This window comes from Pan paniscus, chromosome 4 (assembly GCF_029289425.2).
Source record: "Pan paniscus chromosome 4, NHGRI_mPanPan1-v2.0_pri, whole genome shotgun sequence".
NCBI classification, from domain to species: domain Eukaryota; kingdom Metazoa; phylum Chordata; class Mammalia; order Primates; family Hominidae; genus Pan; species Pan paniscus.
The window spans coordinates 19,928,492-19,954,912 of NC_073253.2; the positions used below are offsets into that span (position 1 = coordinate 19,928,492).

At 36.7% G+C, this 26,421-nt stretch overlaps 1 protein-coding gene and 1 pseudogene across 1 annotated transcript in view; both read right to left on the minus strand.

Annotated features, from left to right (window-relative positions):
- Positions 1 to 2,476: 2,476 nt before the first annotated feature.
- Positions 2,477 to 26,421, minus strand: part of FAM81B (family with sequence similarity 81 member B) — a 64,180-nt gene continuing 40,235 nt past the window's right edge. Inside the window, exons 7-10 of the mRNA XM_008976349.4 lie at positions 20,464 to 20,570; positions 10,681 to 10,816; positions 8,920 to 9,115; positions 2,477 to 7,204 (exon numbers count right to left, since the gene is read on the minus strand). Of these exons, the coding sequence (XP_008974597.2) occupies positions 7,071 to 7,204; positions 8,920 to 9,115; positions 10,681 to 10,816; positions 20,464 to 20,570 (573 nt within the window). The 3' untranslated portion in view covers positions 2,477 to 7,070. The remainder of the gene's footprint in view (positions 7,205 to 8,919; positions 9,116 to 10,680; positions 10,817 to 20,463; positions 20,571 to 26,421) is intronic.
- On the minus strand, positions 16,675 to 19,251 carry LOC106634755 (RNA transcription, translation and transport factor protein-like; annotated as a pseudogene).

Genomic DNA, 26,421 nt, shown 5'->3' on the forward strand with positions numbered 1-26,421 from the left:
AGGCATCTGGTAGATTAAATGCATTAATCTATGGAAAGTACTTTGAGCCATCTCTAATATCTGATGATAGCTCAATAAATGTTTTTTCTAATGCCTCAGTAGCCTACAAGATAGGCTTTCCCATTTTAAGATAAGGAAATTGAGATTCTGAAATTAAGGAATATATCCAAAGTCACACTGCTAATGATTGGTGGCACTGGGTTTAAACTCTGGCTTGTTAGGCCACAAGACCCTTCAAGACTTCTCAGCATAGAAGTTTGGGTTATTTTTCTCTCTTCTCAGTGCATCTTTTGAGACTGTTGAAGAAGACCTGGTTTATGACGTAGTGCTGAGTTCATCAATGATTTCTGATTTGTAAACATCACATTTGTATTTGTAAATATCTTCTGAAAGGAAGTAGCAAAACTCTACAAAAGAACAGAGAGTTACGGAAATTTAGTCTATGGAGTCACATTTTTATAACTGTATATCAAGGGAACGATTTGACATAATATTAAACCCTTAACACAAGTGTGTGTAACTCTAATCTGAAGAGGGAAATGCCTAATTAGGTAGAGGCCAAAACAGCCTAATGTTTTTCCTGGCAACCATCCTTCCTCTCTCAGGGAGGGCTCCCCACCCTCTCTGCATTGGAGAAGATGCAGCATATTTATTTTATGGCATGGAAGGAGACTCAAGAAAGCATTTGTAACTATTCTTCACTGTGTTGCATAATACACCTTGTCAAGTTTACACTGTAGGTTGGGGTCCTCTTTGATAAATGGAAAACTAATGGTGGGTCTTGAAGTAATACTAGTAGAACTCCAAGTTGATTACTGACACCGTCTGCCAGCAGGAACTCCCAAGGAACACTGAAACCTTCAAATGATTACACTCCCTCTCCTACTTTACTGCTGCATGTCTCCCCATACTCGCCCAGGACTCTTCTGCTGTTCCTTCAGTGTTAGGTGTCTTCAGTGTTAGGTTGTTCTTGGTCTCTAATTCTCAACTGTAGTCTTCATGTCCCCAACCCCTATCCCACCTAACCAAGGCAATGCCTTCCTCCCCAGTAATTCCAGTAACCATTTCTCTGCTGGTGACTTCCAAAGCTAAATCCCCAGTTCAGATCTTTCTCTCATGCTCCAGGCCCAGCTCTCTCACTAACCACTGGACATCTCCATTTGGATGTCCCATAGATGCCTCAAAATCAATTAGTTTAAAACATCTCATTATCCCCTCTCTGCTGTATTATTTCCCTCCTTTCCCACCCAAATTTGCTTCCCACACCGCATCTAAAGTATTCTCTACACTGCAGCCAGAGGGATCTTTCTATAAAATGAAAATCTGTCACTCTCCTATTTAAGATCTTTTAAAGGCTACTCTGGATCCTTAAGATAAAGCCCAAGTTTCTCAATATGAGTTACAAAGCCTTTTGTGATTAGACACCCCACTTTCCCTAACTTCTCCAGCCTTCTCTCTCACTACTCACCTCCCCTAACACACAGCATAGGCTCTGACCTACACTTATTGAGCTTCTTGCAATTTCTGGCATATATCCCCATTCTCTTTTGGCCTCCAGGCCTTTGCTCAGGCTGATCAATCTGCCTTAGCCCTCACCTCTACCAATCAAGCCTCTTTACCTTGACTCATGTCTCCTTATACATTGGAGGTCTCAATTTAGATACTCCTTCTTCTGGAAGACCCCTCTGCCTGATTCCCTGTGTTTCTGGTAAACCCAGGGAATGTGTTTCCTCTCTCTGACTCTCCCATTACACTCTACTTTCCCATGTATTTGTGATTTTAATTGTTGGTCTTTTCCACTAGACTATAAATTCCCTGAAGGCAGGGTTTGTGTTTAGGTTGTTCAATATTGTATCCACAGTGGCTAGCCCATGGATGTATGGAAGCTGGAAAGATAGAAATAGTAATACTTCACAAAAAGTTTGGAGATCCCTTTTGTAAGGCAACAGTGTGCACTGTGTGTGTGTGTGTGTGTGTGTGTGTGTGTACTATAGATCAAATTTTTCCTTCTTGGTGTTTTGGGATGCTACTTGCTGCTACTATGGGTGAAGCCAATGGAAGGGAGTCTATGTTTGGAAAATTAGAAGACGGGAGGGCTGCTGGTGTCTAGAGTACTCTGGGAATGCTGTTTCTTTGACCAAAGTCTTGGGCCTTGCTGCTGTCCTGACTACCAGATGGCAAGCATATATGCCTCACAATGGGGCTGAGAAAGCAGTTACCTCTGTGGCAGAAGGGGAGGGATTTGTCCTTAATTTTTAGTGCAGAAGTAAAACACTTTGAACATGACCATCTAGTCCTCAGTATGAATAATTTCATATGATTTTTCCCCAAAGAGCAAGTTTAAAATTTTTTATTCTACATATGTAAGATGTACAATGTGGGTTTTAATATACATTGTGATACCTCAATCAAGCTAATTAACGTATCACCTCACATAGTTACCATTTTTGTGTGTGTGGTAAGAACACTGAAGATCTCTCAGCAAATTTCAAGTAGACAGTACATTATTAAGTATGATCCACATGCTGTACATTAGATCTCCAGAATTTATTCATTTTAACTTTAAAGTTTGTGTCCTTTGACTGAAATCTTCCATTTGCCTCGGCTTCCAGCCCCTGGCAACTACTGTTCTATTCTCTGTTTATTTCTATGAGTTCTGGCAACTACTGTTCTATTCTTCATTTATTTCTAAAGAGATTCCACATGTAAGTGAGTTTGTGCAGTATTTAGCTTTTTGTACCTAGCTTATTTCACTTAGCGTAATGCCCTCTAAGTTCACTCATGTTGTCGCAAATGGCAAGATTTCTTTCTTCTGTAAACTTGAATTATATATATATGTATATACATAGATGACAGTTTATCCATTCATCTGTCAGGTGGTTTCCGCATCTTGGCTATTGTGAATAATGCTGCAGTGAACATAGGGTGCAAATATCTCTTTGACATACTGTTTTCACTTTATTTTCCAGAAGTGGGATTGCAGGATCATGTGATAGTTTTATTTTTAGTTTTTTTGAACAGCCTCCATATTGTTTTCCCTAATGGCTGTACCAATTTACTGTCCCACATACAGTGCACGAGGGTTCCCTTTTCTCTACATCCTCACCAACACCTGTTATCATTTGAGTTTTTATATATCTGTTGGCTATTTGTACGTCTTCTTGGAAAAACATCTATTCAGGTCCTTTGCCCATTTTTTTATCAGGTTATTTGTGTTTTTGGCTATTGAGTTGTTGAGTTCCTTATATGTTTTTGGATACTAGTTCCCCATCAGATATATGGTTTGCAAATATTTTCTCCCATTTAACAGGTTCTTTCATTTTGCTGATTGTTTCCTTTGCTGTGCAGAAACTTTTTAATTTGATGTAATCTCACTTGTTTACTTTTGTTGCCTGTGCTTTTGGTGTTATATCCAAAAAGTCATTGTCAAAACTAATGTCAAGGGGCTTTTCTCGTATGTTTTCTAAGAGCAGGTGTTGATAATAGGAAGGAAACAACAGGAAATTTAAGGGCAGCAGGACCCTTAACTATCCAAGACTGTTTAAATGGTGTTTGTACTTAAAGTAAAAACTACCTGAGCATATTTTAACATATGCCTCAAGTCTGTAGCGTGGATCTGGATTGCAGATTCTCCAGTGCTCAATCATCCTATATTTGTGGGAAGAGAAGTCTGACATTTCCCAAAGGATTAAGTAATATTGTTTGATACGGAATAAAGTGCCATGTATATTGAGCTTCTTTAGGAGGATAGTTTTATTTATCTTTTTGGATTTCTGTCAAAATAAATGCAAGGGGAGGGAGGCCCAGTGCTCCACTGGTTCCTTGAACAGAGGTGAATTTACTGTGAAACAATGGCTTTTAAGCTTCAGGGGCTCCTGCTTGCATGAGCTCTAGCCATGTATTTACAAGATCATTGTCATATTTATAGAAGTAAGACATTTTAAACATAATTGATGAATGCCACTGATTAAGACCACTGCCTCTTTTCACTCCCACTTCCCTTGATGTCGGGTGGTGCTGAAGTGGCTGTGGACAAAGAGAAGTTGAGTTGGGGATACATTTGGATTACAGGGATATATTCATGTTGTTCACAGTCACTTCTGTGTTGAGTTACTACTAGCTGTCGTGATTAGGAGTGGCTTCCAGGAATATTCTTATAGACTTCTGTGCTAACTCATCTGGCATCAGGACAGTACATCAATAACAAACTGAAACATCGTAAGCTTTAGACTCTGAGAAACCTGGATCCACCTGCTCAATGAGCATAGTTCTTTGACTATCTAGAGTCTGTGCAAACCCGTGAACACCACAATTTGGCATCCCAAGTAGAAGAGTGGTGATAGAGGATTCTTTGATCCTTTGATCTACTGCCCCACATGTTACTGTCCTGGCCAAGAGCAATGAAAGATCTATTGTGGGAAAACTTTTGGCCTGATTTTACACTATTATTTGAACTACAATCTAATTTAGAACATTTTAGAACATTAGAACATTTAGAACAAGGAGAAAATGTATATTTTTTTCAGTTGCTGTGTATCCTCTCTGCTTTTGTAGCTATGTCTGTATAGCAAAAAGAGAGTGAGATGACTTGACTCTTAGTCTGTATTAATTCCTAATTTAACCCTCCCTACAACCATTTGTTTAGTTCATTACAAAGAGTTACTCTTTCAGCCTATTATATTTGTTGTTGTTTTTATAAAATATTTTTAGTAGAAACAAAAATATTATATAAAAATATAAAAGCTTTCATAAATCCTTAATGTAGAAAACAGAAGTTTTTTAAAAAATAGAATCCACTAAGTTTGTTGTAAATTCTTACCTTTTTTGGCATACAGTATATGCATATTATGTTTAACTTAGTTAAAACATTTTATGACAAAAGTGCATCATATCCATATTGCTTTTAAACTTGTCTTTTTCACCTAACAGTATATCTTGGACATCTTTCTGTGTTCTTTTTAAAGGGCTGTCCAGCATTGGGTGGTGGGGGGAGTGGCCTTGTTAATACCATTTAGTCAATCAATTCCTTATATTTGGGTGTTTTCTGGTTTTGGTGTTTCTTTTCCTTTTTTTTTTTTTTAAACTATAACAAATGATGCTATAATGAGCATTCTTGTTCATATATCTTTGCACACTTTGGGAGTTTTTTCCCCCGGTAATATAAATTTCTAGCCATGGATTGCAGGATCAAAAGATATTTACATTTAAAAACGTTAACAGATGTTTTCAAATTGCCATCTAAATCATTGTAACAATTTATAGACTCGCCAATAATGTATGAGAGTGCACTCTTTCTCCACCCTTGCCAGCCCAGTATTATCAATCACTTTAATCTTTGCCAATCTTGAAAATAGTAGCTAAGGGTTTCTTAATTTTTATTTATTTAACAGTAAAGTTGGACATCTTCTCATACCTTCATATTATTATATTCTTCTGTGGCTTGCCTGTTCATATCCTTTGCCCATTTTGAAAAAAAACTGATTATTTTCTTACTTACTTGTAAGAGTTATTTGGGATTACTTGGGATATTAGCCCTCTGTCTTAGCATGATACTTGGTTACAAAGGACACTTACTATTGCATTATTTTAATATTTCTTACTTTTTCGTTGGATACCATATCATCACTGAACATACTGCATTTTAAACTCTTAAATTAAATTCTGCTATGAAAATCCCTTCAATTATAGACTCAATGATGCTGCATGTGGGTTATTAATAGCAATAAAAGGAGATGTTTCATACAGTTAAAAAATTACAGAAGTGAGCATTAGTCAAAAATTTACTCAGAAGGTAAACTTGTTCTGTATTAGGGGAGGAAGTTGTCACTTTTCTTCCCTAAGCCAAGGAAGGAGCCTAAGTCGGAGGCAAAGTTTCCATTGCCAAGCTTACATAAGTTCTGTGATTAGAAATTAGTCCTTGTTATAGCAGAGTGCATATCCTGAATAGTTCATTTTTATGTTTCATGAATATACTGCTCAATATTAGGCTCTATATTTAATATTTATATCTAGAAAAGTTAGACAATTTTTTTTTTTTGAGACAGAGTTTTGCTCTTGTCACCCAGGCTGGAGTGAAATGGCGTGATCTCGGCTCACTGCAACCTCTGCCTCCAGGGTTCAAGCGATTCTCCTGCCTCAGCCTCCCGAGTAGCTGGTATTACAGGCGCACACCACCACACCCGGCTAATTTTTGTGTTATTAGTAGAGACGGGGTTTCACCATGTTGGCCAGGCTGGTCTCAAACCCCTGACCTCAAGTGATCCACCCACCTCAGCCTCCCAAAGTGCTAGGATTACAGGTGTGAGCCACTGCACTTGGCCAACAATTTTTAATTGTATAGGAAACTAGCATTTTTGAAGTACTTCTGAATTTAGCACCTAGGTCAAATTATGTTGGATATGTTTTCATGGAAACTGTTGTATTCTCTTATTTTGCATTGTTTGGCTCTTAATTGCTTATAATTCTGGTACATATTGAGTACAAGGAAAATATATTTTAAATATGCGTAAGTTAGACTTGCTACAAACATTGAGATTAGAAGTTGCAAACTGACCACTAGGTCATATCTGCTCCACAGGCGTATCTCACATAGTTTGAGAACTATTTTGAACTAGTTGCTAAAGCTTAAAAATAGAGGAATTTCTCTTGAAAAGTGGAATTTTGGATAATAATGGATTATATATATATATATGTTAGTCATGGACTGTCACTACATAGTAGCTATTATTTTTAGACAGAGTAAGTGCTCTCCAATTTGCCAGAGCTCCTGTCATTCTTTAATATATTACAGCTGGCCTACTTCACTCATGTACCTTATGTAGATTCCTCTTTCGTTATTTGTAGGTATATATATACATAAAGGCAGATATATAAAGAAATTTCTTAGTTTTTTCATTAATAAATTCAAGACATCCAAAGCTTCTTTGCTTTATTATTTTTCTGGTACATTTGTCTCCTTAAAAGGAGACATTAGAAGCAGTAAACATCCCAGAGATAGTAACTTTCTTCTTCAGAACTTTTTCCAACAAATCACTCCGTTGGCTGGTGAAAAAGAAGATGACTGAAAAGGTTTATACTTCCTGGAGTTCCACTATCTTGCGCTGTAATTTCTTTAGGTCTTTCTGTACTTTATATTTCTCTAAATCCATCTTTGTTTTCTGTATTTGTTGGAGGGAGCTGAGAGAGTCATGAATTGATTTAAATCCTGTAAGAGGGTAAAAGAATAGGTACACTTAAACAATGCATTAGAGCTTTTTTAAAAAAAGTTGCTAATCGGCAGTCCTGCCATAATTGATTATCATTTAACTCCAAGTGCATTAAATTCTATGAAGACCAGCCTAAAATTGTACATAATATATTTCTTGTATGTCATGAAGATCCATTCACAATAGTGTTTCAACTTACATCTGGTTATCTGGTTTCATTGTGAAATTTAATTATTTTTCTCCTCCTCTCCCCAAATATATTGCATAATTCTATATTGCAAGAGAGAAATTTAAAATATTTTATTCTTTCTGAATGCTTTGACGAGAGACTTGTGTGATTTTTTTTCAGTCTTGTTACCAAATTGAAGGTAAAGATCACAGATGAGATTTTAAATCTTCTCTGAAAGTAGCCTATTTGAGGGACCTAACAGCGGCCCCCTGCTGCCCTCCTCCCTCCTGGCACTTTGTATCTCTCTTATGCATGTCTAGTCACTCCTGACCACAGACCTATCAAACCTCAAGGCCTTAGGGCACAACCCATTTGTTATTCACTGGGGCCTTTCACAGAGTCGTTTCTCAACACATTTTTATTAAAGGCATAAAGCAGCAAACCATTAATTTGAAGTTCCCCCTTTTTAGAACTCCTCCTCATTAGTAAAATGAAAGAACTTGCAGATGGTAAATTCCTTTTCAGTTCACCCTGAAGTTTTACTAATGGAATAAGTAAAATTAAACCTCTGATAGTTAAACAGAAAGCAGGGCCTTTAAAAGAAGGGCCAGTTAAGTTTGGAACATGATTCCTGGCCAGATAATTCATTATTTTGATATGACGGTGGGAGGGGTATATTGTGAGGGTTGAATTTCCAGGCAGCAAATTCTACTTATGTGCCAGGAACATCTGGCAGATTGAGACCCTCATGTCCTCCCAAGGCACCTCCAAGGTATCTCTATACAGGACCAAATTTGGTAGGATTTACACATGAATTTTTCTGAGATCTAGAAGACAAAAGAAAAAAAATTACTTGGGACTTTCTCTAGGAAAGAAACTCTTCTGAGTCCTGGTAATTCCCTCAGAATTATGACTCAAGGCAGATGGCTGCTCCACAGCACCTATTCCATGTCCTTCCCTTTGAGAAATTAGATGAGCCTTTCAAATTAATCCTCTTTGATGTTAGCTCAGCTTGACACTGCTGCCATTAGCCTCTTCAAAATAAAAGCAGTCATTATACTGGACTCTGCTAATTCATCCCTCTTTCTCACTTCTAAAGGTCAGGTCTCCAGTCTGACATCTGTCCAAGCTCATTACTTGTAGTTCAATGAGAAGGGCATTTGATTTAGGCTCTTAATTTCATAACATACCCACAAGTCACGTCTTGGGTATGTCCAAGGATTTTCCAAGTCTGACAATTCCATGAATTAGTAAAAATTCCATGATCTTAGTAAAAAAAAAAAAAAAAAAAAAAAAAAAAAAAAAAAAAAAAAAAATTCACACCAATGGCAGGCCTGTGACATTGCCAAGTGAAGAAAGTTAATTTATTTATATGCCTTCCAGTATAATACTCATATTCTATAGGATATTTAGAAAAGTGGAATAAATACATAACGATGTCACTAATGACAAGATTGATCCCTGGCCATTAGCTCAAAGTGGAAGACTGAGGGATTGAACAGGAAAGGACAGATATTCTTTACTTAATAAAAGGTATCTGCTCACCTGATTGATATTCATTCTGCATTGTCTCTAATTCACCCCAGATCTGCTTTTCCATTTGTTCCATCTTTTTGGACAATTTATTTTCCGTATGCTTTACTTTACTTAGTTGTGTTTCCTGTTTCTGTGTGTTAATGAAATTCTCTACTTTGCTTGAAAGCTGCAGCAGTTTTTCTTCCATTTTATTTTCAGACTTTTCCTGTAAAAGAGATTATGGGATAAAACTTCAGAAATGTACATGGATTTATCTTTCAGCTTAGAGAAAATATTTTTAACATTCATTTTTCTATGTTAAGCATGAAAATTCAAACCAAGTTCCTTTGTATCTAAAACTGTGTTCATAAGTATAAGAGTTAATCCCTTTGGCCCTGTTCATTTGTAGTTTCTGGAATTCAACATGTTATGGAATAAAAGAAAAGGGCTGTAGCGTGGCCCAAATGCCTTGAGAATTTGGCATTTAAGTCTAATATTCAAAGACATTTTAGATACTGCTTTTCCTGAGTTTCTTGGACATACTCCCTCAATTTCATACCTCCACGTGGACAGACTTCAGCTGGAATAGTGACTCGCCATTCCAGTCGTTTATTAACATCACCTGGACCATACCCCAGCCCCAGGAATTCTGATTTAATTGGTCTGTGATGGAGCTCAAGAACTGATAGGATTTAAGCACTCTCCAGGTGATTCTAATGTACAACCAAGGTAGGGACTGCAGAGTCAGCCTTAGGATAATCAGCTGCTTTTCTCCTCACTTCTCCACAGGGAATCTGGGAGCAGGAACTGGGCATGGCAGGTATGACCCTTTTGGTTCTCCTCTCTTTGGCCCCGTCTGCCTCAGGAATAAGAGTTGGTGGATTCCAGTCTCTGTGTTCCTTATGGTGGGAGGTTTCTGCCAGCACAATGACCCCACGGTTACCTAGTGCTGCCTATAACTGGTAAAGGAATCTGCCTAATTCAGGAGTGAAGAGCTAGCAGTCCCACTCGGCAGCTGCAATCTTACCACACATACTTTGATAGCCTTACCAGTGATAAAGCTTTATGTTTATCTCCAACTCTTGGACTCCTTTGTAACTCTATCAGCTGTTTACAAACTCAGGTTGGAGCTGGGGACATTATTTCCTGAGCTGCCTCTGCCTAAAGTCTCTCTACCTAAGTTCTCAAAACATCTTACTTTAGTCACCTGCAGGACTGGCAGCCATTGACCACAGTGATGGCGCTGTGCTGCCCTTCCCATTGGGTAAGATGTGCTGGTTGCAGTGGGAGAGGGGACCCCTGAAATAAGTATATTTCTCATAAACCTTAGTAGCCTCACCCCAAGGCTTGGGGCTGTCTTTACATGGTCTGATCTGAAAAAAGAGTTTTGAAAACTTTTAATCTACTAACAGATCTCCAGAAAAGTCAAATGACTTGTCTGCACATCACCCAGGGAGTGTGCCTTTAACCACTGATTCCCAGGGGAGGCCCCAAGAGAGTCAGACTCCCTGGGTCTGGGGTGGCAATCTATTTTTTTTTTAAAAAAAAACCTCTTCAGATTATTTTGGTACAGGTAGAGCACACTCTGAAAAACACAGGTTTGCAGAGTTGGGGAGTAGCAAACAGGACCAGAAGACAGGCCTCTGGACTCCTATTGTGGTGTTTAAAAAAAAAAAGTTACTGAAGCAGTGAAGATTACCGTAAATGTTGAAGTACAAATTCCCAGACCTTTACTCACTGCTAACAAGGACTGCGCAGGTGCTTGCTTCACAAAATAACAGAACTCCTCACCAGTTTCTCCTGCAGGACCTTCAGACATTCATTTATATGGCCCAGGTGGTCTTTTCTATATTTGAGAAATTGGTTTTCTGTCCATTTTTTATTATTCTCAACTTCTTCATACAGATTACTTGAAAGTGAATGAAATCTAAGGGAAAAAATGTTTTGTTTCATTTTAATAAGTGAATTTAAACATAAAAAATTAGTATTGAAAAAGTCTGCAGTTTTTTGAGGTGATGAGACTCAATGTGCCTAGCAAGTATTTGTGGGGTGATGTGGGAGGTGCCAGAGACAAGGTAAGTACACTCTGGGTTCCTGTCCTGAGCTTGAGTTCAGTCCAGCTACTGTTAACACCCCCTCTACATACCCTAAAATACAAACACACAGTGACAGGAGCACTGCTGGCTAGGAGCTAACCACAGCCACACTGAAATGTAGTGTTATCCATGCAGAATTCCTCTCATGGCCTGGGGCTCACTGGTTGTGTGTGGAGGAAATACTTTGATAAGTTCCCTTGGGGTGGGGATTATTACTCATGCTAGGAGTTGTCTGTCAAAGGCCAGATAGTAAATATTTTAGGCATTGTGGGCCATATAGTCTCTGTTGCAACCCCTCAATGCTCCATTGCAGTGGGAAAGCAGCCACAGATAATATGTAAAGAAATGAGTACGGTTATAGTCTAATCAAACTTTATGTAATATTCACATGTCATGAAATAGAACTCTTTATTACAATGCATAGAAACCATTCTTAGCTGTGGGTAAATGTGGCTAAGGGTGATAGTTTGCTGACTCCTGCTAAGTGCCGGTGTATGTGGCTGGGAGAGGAGCAGGGGCAGAGAGGACCTGCATTGTCTAGCAGAGGAGAGAAAGGTCAGAGGCAGGAGAGTGGAGGAGAAAAGCCCCCAAAGAACCTGGGGAATGCGCCAAGGGGGACTTTAGGTTGCCTTTGTCTCAGGCAAAATCTTCCATAAAGTCCCCATTGCTACCAATGAGTCTGTGTGAGTGGATTTTTTTTTAGGGGGCGTTTAAAGAGGCCTTGAATTACTCATGTGGGGCAAAAGCAGAAGTAATAGAGGTACAGGAAGGTACCTACGGGACCTATCAAGATGATGCACCATAGAAGTATTAAATAACAGAGAATGAAAGATTTTTAAAAATAGAAGTGGATAAAAGGGTTGGAATCATATATCATCAGTTGAGAAGTCACTGTAGAGTGGCCGAGGGTTTGAGGAGAGAGGGGAATCCACTCTGAATTAAATGAGGTATGGGACTGGGAAGAGGTAGGATGAGGGATGGGGACTTGTGAGTGGTTTCTGTGTGTGTTTTCTGCATGTGACTTGCTCATGATAAGATGTTGGCTTCAAATTCCCTTTTAGAATAGGTAAAACTGTTAGATTGGCAAGAACAATGTTTGTTATTGAAAATATTCAGACTGTCTTACAATGTGTGGTACAGATAGTTAAAGTAATAATTGCTCTGATGTTTTCAGACAAAATTATATGCATATAATTTAGTTTGTGATGTTTATCATTGGAAATTAATTGATTAAGTCATGCTGGACATACACTGCATGTACACGCCTCTCTTGCTCTTTGGAAAAAGTGTTTCGGCTAATTATTAGAAAATACAAGTTCTGTGAAATCATTATTTTTAGGCTAATAGCTTTCAACTGGGGGCAGTTACCCCCCCTCCCACCTGCTTGCCCCTGGGGGACGTTTGATAACATCTGGAGACAATTTTGGTTGTCACAACTGAGAGGTGTTACTGGCATCTAGTGGGTAGACACTAGAGATGCTGCTAAACATCTTACAATGCACAGGAGAGACTCACAACAAAGAATGATCCAGCTGAAATACCAATAGTGCCGACACTGAGAAAACCTGACTTAGATGATGAAACCAAGGAATGGGAAATGTAAGTTAATTTTCCAATAGTTATATTAGTTACAGTCTAATAGCTAAATTCTGATCTTCGTCCTCTGAATTCTCTCATTATTTTTGACACACAGTGATATTTTTCACATAGATATGAGGCATATCTTGATTGACTGTTGAGTACCTCAACACTGAAGAAGATGGAGTTGGTTTCTATTCGTATTCTTAGTCTAATCATGATTCCCAATCACCTGTGCTATTGGTTAACAGCTGTTGGATCTCAGACAAATAAGCCCACCCACTGGATACGTAGACTCCCTCATTTTAGCCAATTATTTTCTCTATCTGGAATACTCTTCCTCAGAATATCCATTGGCTCCTGCCCTAACTTCATTCAGATTTACATTTATACACCACCTTAAAAAATAGAACTCTTTTTCCTTATTTGAAACTTCCTATTCTCTTACCCTACATAATTTTTCTCCAAAATTCTCATCACCATCTGACGCACACTAATTTGTGTTCTATCTCCTCCACTAAAACTTAAGCTCCATGAAAGCAAGAATTTTGCATTGTTCATGGCTGATAACAATGCCTGGAATATAGTAAGTGCTCAATAAATAGTTGGCTAAATGAACAAATGGGTCATTCTTTCTCATTAAGTATCTTTTATTAGCATTGCTGACAAATAACAAATCATAGATTTGTCAAGCTATTTAGAAATCTAATCTGCTTTGGTTTTCATCTTCCTTTCCCTGTCTCTGGTGGAAGTATTAATTAATAGTCATAGTTAAGGGGGCCAGTAAATCCCCAGATAATCAAGAGATAGCTTTACAATTGAGAATCCAGCCTTCAGTGCTCACCTTTACTGTATAACAAATAAATGAGAGCATTTACTCTTTTATCACTGATACAATATTAACATCCCTCTGAAAACCAAGGAAACATTAAGTATGCCCATGTAATATCTCTGGAAGGGCATATCAGTAATTGAAATTCTGAAATTAAAGCCATAAAGAATGAATTACTACTTATCCTTTTATTACAAGATTTGCTTGCAGCTGGGGATTAATTTTCCTGGTAACACTCAGAAGTTGGATTCTGTTGGTATTTTATTAAAATTTGAAAGCATTTTTGAAATAGCAATCTCCTTGAGAGATGAAAAGAATAAGTAAAATAAAGGTTTGTATAACTCTTTTTCTTTGCATAAGCTTTTCCCGGACATAATGGACATGATTTGCCATAATATATTAATTACAGAACTTACAGTTAAAATCTCAGCAGTATGAATCTATCTTAGATGACATTCCCATTTTAGATCCCAAATCTTCTATTTCAATAGGTGTATGAGCATTTCTATTAGATGTATACAGATAGGTGATGAGATAGAGCTTATTCTTTCCTTTTCCTCAAAACACAAGAGTCAGACATTTAAATTATAGCTAGAGACCTCACTAGGATGATGAGGGCTATTGGTTGTTTTTATGTTTTTAAGTGTTTATGCTGATTTAATCAAATTAAAGTACACACCGAGAGCAATTATAAGGGAGAAAATTACAAAAGAGTGAAGGAGAGCTGAGTGAAGATCTACAGACATAGCAGAGCACAAGGCAGAGAGCTGCAGTGAGGGATTAGTGGTGAAGGCAGCCAGGGTCTGCCTTCCTTGGTCATGGATGACATACAGAAATGAGGATGTAGCTCTATCCTAGGCCAGTTTTGCCACTGCACTTACGTCCCAAAACCAATGTCTTGTGTTAAAAAAAATCTATTGAATGAACTTTTCCAAGATTTTGAATTCTTGGAAACTATTACTGCTAGCAGGCTCTCAAGAACTTAGATAGGGCTTTGACCAAGTGTGAATGTAAAAAGAATTAGTGGCCTTTCATTTGCTGATAAACAGAAGATATTTTCATTTTTGTAATCATATTTGAAAAAGAGCTTAAGACAGACCATATGCTATTATTTCTTTGGAGACTGAGTCTAAGATTCTAAGTTTCATATTAGAAACCAAAAATTAGTTCCAAGAAATACTGTTTTTCTACTAACTTTACACCTACAGGTAGAACTCTCAAACTAATTTATTCTTAATGTTATGTGATTTCTAATTAGTGACACTAAAAATCAATTCTGCCTCCACTCTGATAGAAAGACTTTTGTTTCTTAGATATTCCAAATTGTTCAAATCCCAATACATTCACAGCCTGTTTCCCAGCCACCCAAGTCAATATGGTCTTTCCCTTTTAAAAATTTCTGTGGTAGAATTAGTTTTCAATAGACAGAATTGTGAGATGGAAACATCATGAATTGATCAAAACAATTTGAGCTTTAGAGTCAGACACTTTCTAGCTGTGTGATTTTGGGCAAATTAATCTCCATGATTTTGTATGTCCTAATCTTTAAGATGGGGATAAATAAGATCCACCCTGCAGAGCTGGGTGCATTGAGTATCTTCAGCACTAGTGGTTGGTAAGCATTCATAAATGACGATTACTGTATTTATTATTTCTGCCTATTGATACATCATCTCATTTAACATTGTCTTAACTTTTACTTTTCCTGTGTTTAGCTTTTCACTTATGTTTTTTCTTCTCAACTGTAAGTAGCAAGGATTATGTTTGGATATTCTAAAACACAGTTTACATAATATAGGTGCTCAAAAATCGTTCATTCATTCATTGGCTTCTACTTCTATTTCAATGTGTTGGGTGCTAAAGATACAAAGTTGAATTTGACATATCTCTGTACTGGGTAATTATTAACTTTCTACTGTGGTAGTGTTTTCAAAGTTGGATGATATTATTTGAGTCTATGCATTTGCTTCATTGACCAAACACTTTTTCTTTTCTTATAGATCACTGTCTACTAAACAAGCGTCAGCAGTAAGAGCTATCTAGGGAGTGACTGGTAAGTGCTGCCCCTGCCAAACCCTTGTTAAAAGACAGCTTTATTTCCTGATGGCCAAGACTCTTGCTGTGTAAGAACTAAGTAGGCTTAGGACATTACTTAGCAGAAGCTCAGAGGATGATCCTTCTGAGGAGGAGGCACAGTGGAGGGGTTCATGCATGTCTTTGTCGGATCTAGAGATCAGTGCCCAAATCCCAGCAATTCACTAGAAAAGTGTCAGAAAACACTGTAGCTTTTAAGTTCAATATAAGTTTAGTTGACCATTAAACTTGAATTTGTAAATGTTTCTAAATGGGAAGATTGCCTATTTAACCTTTTTTTTTTAATTTGCAGACATAGTTTTATTTATATTTATTTATTTATTTAGATACAGAGTCTCACTCTGTCGCCAGGCTGGAGGGCAGTGGCACGATCTCTGCTCACTGCAACCTCCACCTCCTGGGTTCAAGCCATTCTCCTGCCTCAGCCTCCCGAGTAGCTGGGACTACAGGCGCCCACCACCACGGCCGGCTAATTTTTGTATTTTTAGTACAGGCGGGGTTTCACTACGCTGGCCAGGATGGTCTCCATCTCTTGACCTCGTGATCTGCCCGCCTTGGCCTCCCAAAGTGCTGGAATTACCGGGGTGAGCCATCGCGCCCGGCCAGATGCATAGTTTTAATTTTGAAAAATGCGCATGTAAAGTTTGAGGTTCCTCGGCTGCTGTTTCTGGTGCTTGGCCGTCAGGAATGGTGGCTATGGAAGCCGAGGCTCTTTGTATGTTTTAGCCGCTGGTATCATTTTGACAACCTGTCTTGACAGGTTTTAATTGTATCTTGGCAAGTGAGGTGACATAAAAGCCATCGTCTCGGGTTTCAATTTATTAATGAGGATGGTGGTGGAGATGGAATTACCTTGGCGTTTTGAAGGCATTTGCTCCTGGATTCCCTGCCAAGACACCTGCGAGTAGGTGTGGCACGGGGAAACTTTTTCAGTATTGCTCTTCTCTTCTCTCCCACATTTTCCATGATTGACATCTGGTAACCACAGAGGTATCCCGAGTGAAGGTGGCCCTGGCCTGCAGCAGCTCTGCTCTTTTTTTTCCCCTACTTTCCTAAACTTTATTAAAGAAAAAAGCACTAGAACATAGTCACTTTTCTGGGATTCCTCCCCGCAAAATGTGACGTTTGATTTTCAAACATGCCAGAAGTGGACATGGTTTCCAGTTGTACTAAATAGGTGAGAAGCTGAAGTCCTAAAGTGTTCATCTTCCAACTTTTCCCAGTCTGTGGTCTGTCCTTGGATCAGTAATAATTGTCTGAACAGCTACTATGGCTTCATTAATTTTTGTCTGTAGCTCTCTGAGCTCTTCTATATGCAGCAATTGCAGAATTTGAGCAGCTTCACTAAGAACTGCGTCTCCTGCATCAAAACCAATAATATTTTGTCTAAAGCAACAGGCAAACCCTCTGTTTGATTTGCCTTAGCAACTGCACCCTGTCAGGTGCTCCTGAACCAAAATTCGAATTGCCTTAGACATTACCAGGTAATCATCATGACATTGAATCTGAAGCAGGTTAGCCTTCACACCAGCCTTAACATCAGGATTATTTATGTCCAAATTGAGCAATGGTTCTGCATTTTTAGTTGCATTGTCAGCAGTTTTTGCATAATCAGGTACTAAGTCCTTGTATTTTTGAGCATTATCTCCATATTCAAGCCTCACAGCTAAACCAAGAAGCCAGTCAATAGCTTCTTGTTGATCTTGAATCTTGAAAGGACAGTCAACATCTCTGAGACACTTTTCAAAGAACTTGTGCCAGTCACTGCTGTGGATGTTTCTTAAATTAGCTGTCTTCAATCTTGTAGTGTCTAATTTTCTGGTCTTCAAGCCAAACAAAGGTTAACCTTAACCTTTGTTAAAAGACTTTTTTAGAGACCAGGTCTTGCTCTGTCATCCAGGCTGGCATGCAGTGGTGCAATGATAGCTCATTGTAACCCGAACTCCTGGGTTCAAGCGATCCTGCTTGCCTCAGCCTCCTGGGTAGCTGGGACTACAGGTGTGTGCCACGGTGCCTGACTAAACTTAACCTTTAATGTTATTAAAACACTTTTATTTAAAGTTAATCTCTTTATTCAGAGAAAGTTCTTTCTTTAAAAAAAGTGAGTTCTATACATTATCTACTTCATTTTTAAATGTATATGTACCTCAAAATCCTAATATTAGCAGCAATTTACTTTTTTTAAAGTAGTGGAACTACTTATTTTTGTTCAAAGTTAACCTTGTTAAAAACTAAATCCAATATACTAGATTGAAACAGAAGTCTTCTGATTGAAAAAAAAAAAACCCTGTCTTACTTTCTCTTTGAGCAAAATACATTTTCAATACATATCTCAGTCAAATCGTTAATATCTCTAATGTGAAAGAATACTACAAATTGATAAGACAATGACAAAAATCCCAATACAAAATTTGATAAATAATAATGGGCAATTCACAGAAAATTCAAATGGTAAAAGGGAATGCAAATTAAAACAGATGCTTTTTTCATCCTTTGGCCAGTATTAAAAAGAGAACACATTCATCATTGGTTAAAATGTAGAGAAAGGTCTTCTCATACATTGCTGGTGGAAGTGTAAAACCCTACAACATTTTGAAGAAGAAATTTATAAAATTAAAAATATATATATATATATATATATACTCTTTAACCTAGCAAGCTTGCCTATAGAAATAAAAGTGCCAGTATTTAAGGATATCTAAGGATATACACATAATACTTTTTTTGTTTTTTGTGGTAGTCCTAAACTAGAAATAATCCATTCAGCAATAAGATAAATGGTTGAATTAATTATGGCACATATATAAGTTAAAAGATTGTACAGCTATAAAAAACTTAGAATATTTACTGATCTGGAGAGATATCCAGGATGTACTAGAAAAATCAAATAATTGAGTAATATGTATAGAAATTATTTTTAAAACCCATGCTCCCTCTATACATATAATATACATATATCCTTTCTCTGTTACATACTTATATTAACAAGGAGGAAATTGAGGATGGCTACATCCCTGGTGTTAATATTGATTACAACAGAAGGCTGAGATGATAACCTCGTTTTTCACTGTTGTTGGTTTTTTTTTTTTTTTACAATTAATGCATATTTTTACTTTTTAAAATTGGAGAAAATTTAAATATAAAAGTCAGTTGTGTAACTAAATGAATTATTAGAATTATTTGCCTGGGGAAAAGCATGGTTTATAGAGTCACTGCCACCTACTGTAATACTACTGAAATATTAAGACTTCATTATTTAAAGTGAGAAAAAGAGTCAAGTTTACACTGTTATAAAAGTGTCCAGATTCAGATTTAACAACTCAGATGACTTTCCATAAGCCAAATTCCCATAATACCAAAGACAGAAAAAATGAGCATCATCAGTAATGCAGCAGTTAGCCCTGGATCTCAAACATTTCCTTTTTCTCTCTTTTCCACTTGTTAATATACCTCATCCCTTTAAGTCAGCCTTCCATTTCAGTTTATAAATCCCATCCCTTCCCTATACAATCAATTCTTAATCTGTATATCTAGAAACAGATTACTGTTCTACTTTTCCTTTGGACAGTTTTCTTTGTCTTAATTCCAAGCTAAAGGTATTAGATCAGCTATTCACTGAACACCCTCATTGTGCTAGAATTTAAGAAAGTAGAAATGCTTTCTTAGAGTATGAAGAACATGAGTATTTTCTGTTTACTTGACAACTACTTCTCCAAGTTTTAGTAAGGACAATTGTTTTACATCAACTTGTAAGACACACATATTTCGCATTTTAGCATCTCCAAAATCAAGAAATATCTTAAAATGATGATATGCTATGGTTTAATTGTTAGCTTCATGTCTTACAGGTACAAAATTATAATGGTGCATGTTATATTCAATGGCACTTAGATTTAATAAAATACAGTAGAGACGGAAAAAAATGGAGAAAGTAGAGTATTATCAGGATACTGGATTTGATTAAGGCATTAAACCCAAACGTTGTGAGACATAGAGGAAAAAGAATAAGAGCATAAGGGACAGTATGATAGTATCCAAGTAACTATAATTTCCCTCTGCCTGCACCATGACCCTGGGAAATGATGATCATTAAAAAAAAAAAAAAAGGGAGATTTGATAATAAGGAAGCCAGTAATTTGAACATTTGTGGAGCTGTCTCCTTTACTGCTTTCTCCATTGAGTGGAGGAAAAAATTCAGTTTAAGATGGGGTAGAGACCAGTCTTAAAAAGAAATAATGTAGGCTGGACACGGTGGCTCACGCCTGTAATCCCAGCACTTTGGGAGGCTGAGGCGGGCGGATCACCTGAGGTCAGGAGTTCGAGACCAGCGTCAACATGGAGAAACCAGGTCTCTACTAAAAATACAAAATTAGCCAGGTGTTGTGGTACATGCCTGTAATCCCAGCTACTCAGGAGGCTGAGGCAGGAGAATGGCGTGAACCCAGGAGACGGAGTTTGCAGTAAGCAGAGATCGCGCCACTGCACTCCAGCCTGGGCAACAGAGCGAGACTCCGTCTCAAAATAATAATAATAATAATAAAATAATGATAATGTAAAGGAGTAAATAGAGGATGTTAGGAAGAATCTTAAAGGAAAAGCTTGTGTATCAAAATCGTTTTTAAAAATATTTGATAATCTTGAGGAATGAAATTATTTTCCATAGTGCTTTACATTGAGACATTTTAATATGCAATTGATAATAAGTAAAAATTACAGGAAGGGTAAAAATGATTGTGTCATTCAGTTGAGATATTGTGCAGTCAAAGTGAATGATAAGATTAATCTTCATAATTCTTTTATTATAAATATTATATAAGTTACTTTAGTGTAGAATATTCTCTGTGTTAGTTCACTGCTTTATTTCTTGGCCAGGTTCAAATTCCTGGGATAGGTTTTTATTTCATGCCAATGCTTTCATTAGGCGAAACTCTTTGGAATGCACTTAACAGAATTAAAAATCTTCTATTCACTTACTTGAATTCCAAAAGGTTCATTTCGTGGCGATAATCCCCCTGGACCATCTTTAAATTCGAGGTTTGCTCAGAACTGGCAGTTTCTATCTTTCCTAAGAGCTGCATCACCTAGTCAAAGTACAAGAGGGTTTGTGCATATGAACAAAACCACCAGCATTCACATTAATATACTTTATTCCTTTAAGGAGCCGGGAAACAGATTAATATACTTTATTCCTTTAAGGAGCTGGGAAACAGACTTGAACCTAAAGCATGATTGCACTTGAAAATGCCTTGTGTTCAAATGAGTATTACAGTTACACTATCTTCAAGGAAAGAATAATAGGGAGTGTTCCATTCTGTTGTCTAGAATATTCTTTTTGATCATAGGCCATCTAATGATATAACAAAAACATGCTGTTTCCATTAGTTTGTTTATTAGTCTGTTAATGTGATTATATTTCTACTTCTCTATTGTCTCCAGTTACAATACAAGATATGGTATGCTATTACCACCATATCCTCAGTGCACGTTAGGTGATCAATGGTAAATGCCCAACAAATACTTATTGAATAAATGTTTAAATGCACAATCAGGCTCTGAGGAAAACACACATGACTGGCCCAAGATTTCCAGATAGTATTCTGACATGAGCACAAGTGAATCCCAAGTGAAATGACTTAGGGCATTTAAGGAGAGGAAAAAAACAAATTCCAGTTTTAGAATTTAAGATTAGAGCACCTTTCAAACTGCCAGAAACATTGAGAAAATTTCTTTATGTAAAAGAACTGGATTAAAAAATAGATGCAGAATTGCAACCCATAATCATGCCTAAACTAGTCACTTCTAAGGAGAATGAAACTACGTGATTGGCTTTGGTCAAACAGAATTCAGCTCCTAATAAAGACGGTCATATGGAGGAGAGTGGGCATTTAATCAAATGAGTTCTTATGAAAGAAAGAGGGGAGTAACGGAAGGATTTGAATAGGTAAGTGTTGGGTGGGCAACCAACAGCACTTGAGTGGCTATTTACAGGAGAAAGATACACTTAAAACAGGCTAAAGATGGAAATGTTTGAAATAAAATAATAGGCAATTTATTATAATAATAAGCAATTACAGGTAAAGGCAAAGGAAAATAAAGCAGCAGAGCAATATTAATGTTAGGTAAAATATTACTTAAAGCAAAACACATTTAAAAATGGGACAAAGATGGTCATCTTTATAGATGAAGAGTAAAATTCATTGTGAAAATAGAGAGCTGTGAATATTTATATATTGAGCAAAAAAGCAACAGCTTTTCAGAATAAACAGAGACAATACATTAATGATTTTAAATGACTTTTCTTGACTCTTTACTGGTCAAGTAAGTAAAATATAAATAATGATACAGGAAAATGTAAAAACTGTAAATGTATTTCATAGATTTATATATCAAACCATGTAACTTGGAAACAGCATTCATTTTTTCCCAGTGCCCACTAAGCATCTGCAACAACTAAGCACATATGCAACATTAAGAAAATCTCAAATTATTCCAAAAAGCAGGAAAAGCACAGGCCATAACTCCACACTGTGCTAAAACTAGAAATCAATAAGGAAGCATAAAGGAACAAAAACCCAGTCACTTGAGTAAAAAAAAAAAAAAAAAAAAGCAACAAAAAACCCACTCTTGATTTTAGTGTTTCACATGAAAATGTGCCTCTCAGATGTCCTACTGCAAGGAGCATAACTGACCAAGGGCTGTGACTACTGTGCTCAAAATCCATCACGAGTGTCCAGACCATGCTTTCTACAGGCCGTGCCTAGCCAATGTCTGAGTAGTCCTTTGATGGGTGACTTTTGTTCAAGGAACAAAGGAACTCACTGAAATAATCTTAGAATGGCACTGCAATCCTAAAGCCTTCTTTCTCCATCTTTTTCACAGAAACCAGACCTGTGTCATAGTCTCCCTCCCAATTTTTCTTCATCAATTTTCCTCTCAATAAATTTCTTGCACATCTAATTCCTTTATGGCATTTGCTTCTCAAAGGATCTGGACTAACACAAGTGCCGAAGAGTAAATCAACACTGCAATTACAAATTTACTTAGGAGAAGATAATGGAAACATTACATATCAAAAGGACACAGCCAAATATATAATCAGAGGTAAATTTGTGGCATTAAATATTTTCATAATTATACAAGAAAGAATAAGGCAATGTAAGTGAATCATTCATTTCATAAAGTTTAAAAGGAATAAAAAATTCCTAATCAAAGGAAAGCAGGATGAAGAAATTGACAAATTGTGGGAGGCAGAATGGGCTCGCAAAGATGTCCATGCCCTCAGTCTGAAACCTGTGAAGGTGCGATGCTGTAGAGCAAAAGGGATTTGCAGCTGTAATTAAAGTAAAAGGGGGAGATTATTCTGGATTATCCAAGTGGGCCTAACTTAATCACAGGGGCTCCTAAAAGCAGAGAAGTTTTTCCAGCTGGTGTGAGAGGGACGCAGCAGAGGGTGAAGTCAGAATGACTTGAAGCATGAGAAGGACTTGACCTGCCGTTGCTGGAGAAAGGCCACATGGAAAACACAAGAAGGAAGGTAGGCGGACTCTGGAGCAAGGACCAACCCCCAGCTAACAGCCTGCGAGGACCTCAGGACTACAACTGCAAGGAACTGGATTCAAAAGTTTGAATGAACCTGAACAGGATTCATTCCCAAAGCCTCCCCAAAGAAACACAACTCTGCAGACACCTTGATTTCTGCCTTATGAGATCCTGAGGGTCCAGTCTAGCCCCTCCCAAATTTTGACCTACAGAAAGCATGACATAATGCATTTGTGTTGTTTTAAACTATTATGTTTATGGTAATTTGTTAAGGCAGCAATTGAAAACAAATATTTTAAAAATAAATGAATACAAACAAAAGGTATGGGGATTGATGTGTAATCCAAGGGCTGGTTTTTCGAAAAGGTAATAGGCAAAGTTTGTTCTACTCTACACGTGAAGTGAGGAAACTTAAGTATTAAAATTAAGAAAGAAAAAAGAGTAGTTATGAATATCTGTAAGCCAAATAACATAGCAGAAACATTCTAAAAACTGAAATTATAGGTGAAATGGAAGTCTGATAACCAGAGGAGACTTTAATTCACCTCTCAATCCAAGACAGCAGTAGACTAAAAAATAAGTAAGGATTTAACCAGTAAGTTATTCCCTGTAAGTACTGATTGAACTTTGTGCCCTAAAAATACAGAATACACTTTTTTTAGAACATGTATGAAAATGGACTATCCAGCCACCAAAAACAATCCTCAAAATATTCCAAAAACTAAAACTTACATATATTAAAAGTTTTACCTACAATGAGATGAAACTAAAAATGAATACCAGCATAACAAAACAAAAAGTCCTTAACTCAGAGGGTGGGGAAAAAACTTCCTTGATATGGTTTGGCTGTGTCCCCATCCAAATCTCATCTTGAATTGTAATTCCCATAATCCCTACATGTCATGGGAAGGACCCCGTGGGAGGTAATTGAATCATGGGGGCAATTACCTGCATGCTGGTATTCTTATTATAGTGAGTGGGTTCTCATGAGATCTGATGGTTTTATATGGGACTTTTCCCCCTTTTGCTTGGCACTTCTCTTGCCTGCCACCATGTAAAACATGCCTTTGCTACTCCTTCACCTTTCACCATGACTGTGAGGTCTCCCCAGCCATGTGGAACTATGAGTCCATTAAACCTCTTTCTTTAAAAAAATAAATTACCCGGTCTTGGGTATGTCTTTATTAGCAGTGTGAGAACAGACTAATACACTCCTCTTAACTATTTAAGGGAAAATACCACATGCAATTGCAGAATTTCTAGGAAATAATAATGAGAATACTACATGTTAAACTCTGGGGGATATAAGGAAGAAGAATGAATGCTCAGGAAAAATTCACAGCCATAAATGCTCATGTCAGCAAAAAAGAATACAAATACATGTGGTTTTAAAAAGTTGCAAAATGAACAATAAAATACCCTGCAGGCAAGGAAAAAGAAACGATAAAAGGTGAAATTGGAGAGTTGGAAAAGACAATAGAAGCAGAAAATAAAAAATATATAAAAGGATTTGTTAATTGTAAAACCATTGTTAAGGCACACCTAACCTAATCAAGGGGAAAAAAAAAGCACAAATATACAAAATAATAAAATAGAATAAATAAAAGCAGAGAGAATTAAAACCACCCTAAAAGCATTTTGCATAACTTTATGCAAATTCAAAATCTGAAGGAAACAGATTTTTTTTCTAAGAAAAAGGAATTTATAGAAGCTAACCTCTGAAGGGATAGAAAGTTTAAGCAGACTAATCAACAGAAAGAGACCTTGTCTCAAAAAAATAAATATAAAAAATGAAAGCTATCAAAGGGCTTCCTTCCCCATCAAATCATCAGGCTCAGATAATATGTCAGAAGCAAAGCTACCAAATCCTTAGAGAATACTTATAATACTCTTTAAACTGTTTCAGAACATAGAAAAATAAGAAAACTTTCAAATTTTTTTATGAGGTCAGTTCAATGGTGATTCCAAAATCTGAAAACGATGGCACAGAAAATAGGTTAATCTCACTTAAAAGCACTAATGCAAAATTCTTAAGTAAAATGTCAGCAAACATTATCCTGCACCACAACAAAATACATCATAATGAGTGTAATTTATTTTAGAAAATGCAAGGATGGTTTAATAATAGGAAATAATTACACTAGTATAACAGAGTACACATCATTTCATAAATGCTGAAAAGGTATTTGATAAAATTCAATAATTGTTTTTGATTTCTAAAAAATTCAATAATATAGGAATAGTTGGCTACTAAACATGCTTAATGGGGAAACTTACTTTCCCCATCATAAGGGAAACACAGGACAGTTAAAGTTAGGAAGAAGACCAGGATGTCCACTATTCCCACATACTATCTAACATTGTTTGGGGTTATTAGTCAAAGCAATTAGAAAAGAGAGAGAAATTTTGCATATGAAAATGAAAAAACATGAGCTAAAACTATTACCATTTACAGAGCATATGATTGTGTTCTTGGGGAGGAAGGGAAACTAAAAACTTACTATAATCAAGAAGAGAATACACTGTGGAATATAAAATTAATATTGTCTTCATAATATACAACTAATAATGAATTAGAAGGCATATCGAAGCCCCTGTTACAATAAACTAAAAAGAAAAAGATTTCAAAATCTCAAAATACATTTAATAAGAAATTATGCCAAATCTACATGAGAAAAATTTGAAAATACTCCTCAAGAACTTAAAAGCAAACTCGGACAAATGGGAAGCACACTATATTCTTGGATAGAACACTCAACATTATGACTATGTCAATTCTAAAATTTATTTACAAATTTAACGTGATTTTAATAAAGATTAAAATAGTTTATTTTTGATTTGTTTATTGAAATGAGACAGGCTGATTTTAAAATTATAAGCAAAAACAACTAATTATACCAGGAAACTGAAAAAAGAACGTAATGGAAGGAACTAGCCCTACCAGATATAAAAATACTATAAAGATTCAATAATTAAAACAGTAGTTAAGACACATATTAGGAAAACTACAAATGGACGAAGGATTTAAGTGTAAACAACAAAGCCATGAAAGTGCCTGAAGAGATATGAAGAATTCTTTCAAGACTTTGTGTAGGGAAGCTCTTTCTAACTGATTTGAAATTCCAGCAGCCACAAAAGAACTGATAAATTCAACTACAACTAGAGAACTATTTGTGCATGTCAAAAACCAAAGACCTATGACAAACTGGGGAAATGCATTTGCAATTTGTGTCATAGAGAAAACAGCTCATCTCCTTACCATATAAAGAGCTCCTAGAGATAGAGAGGAAAAATAGCCGAGTAGAGAAATAGGCAAAAGACATAAACAGATAGTTCACCAAAAAGAAATACAAATGCCCCTTAAATATGTGAAAAGATGCTCAACTTCATCCA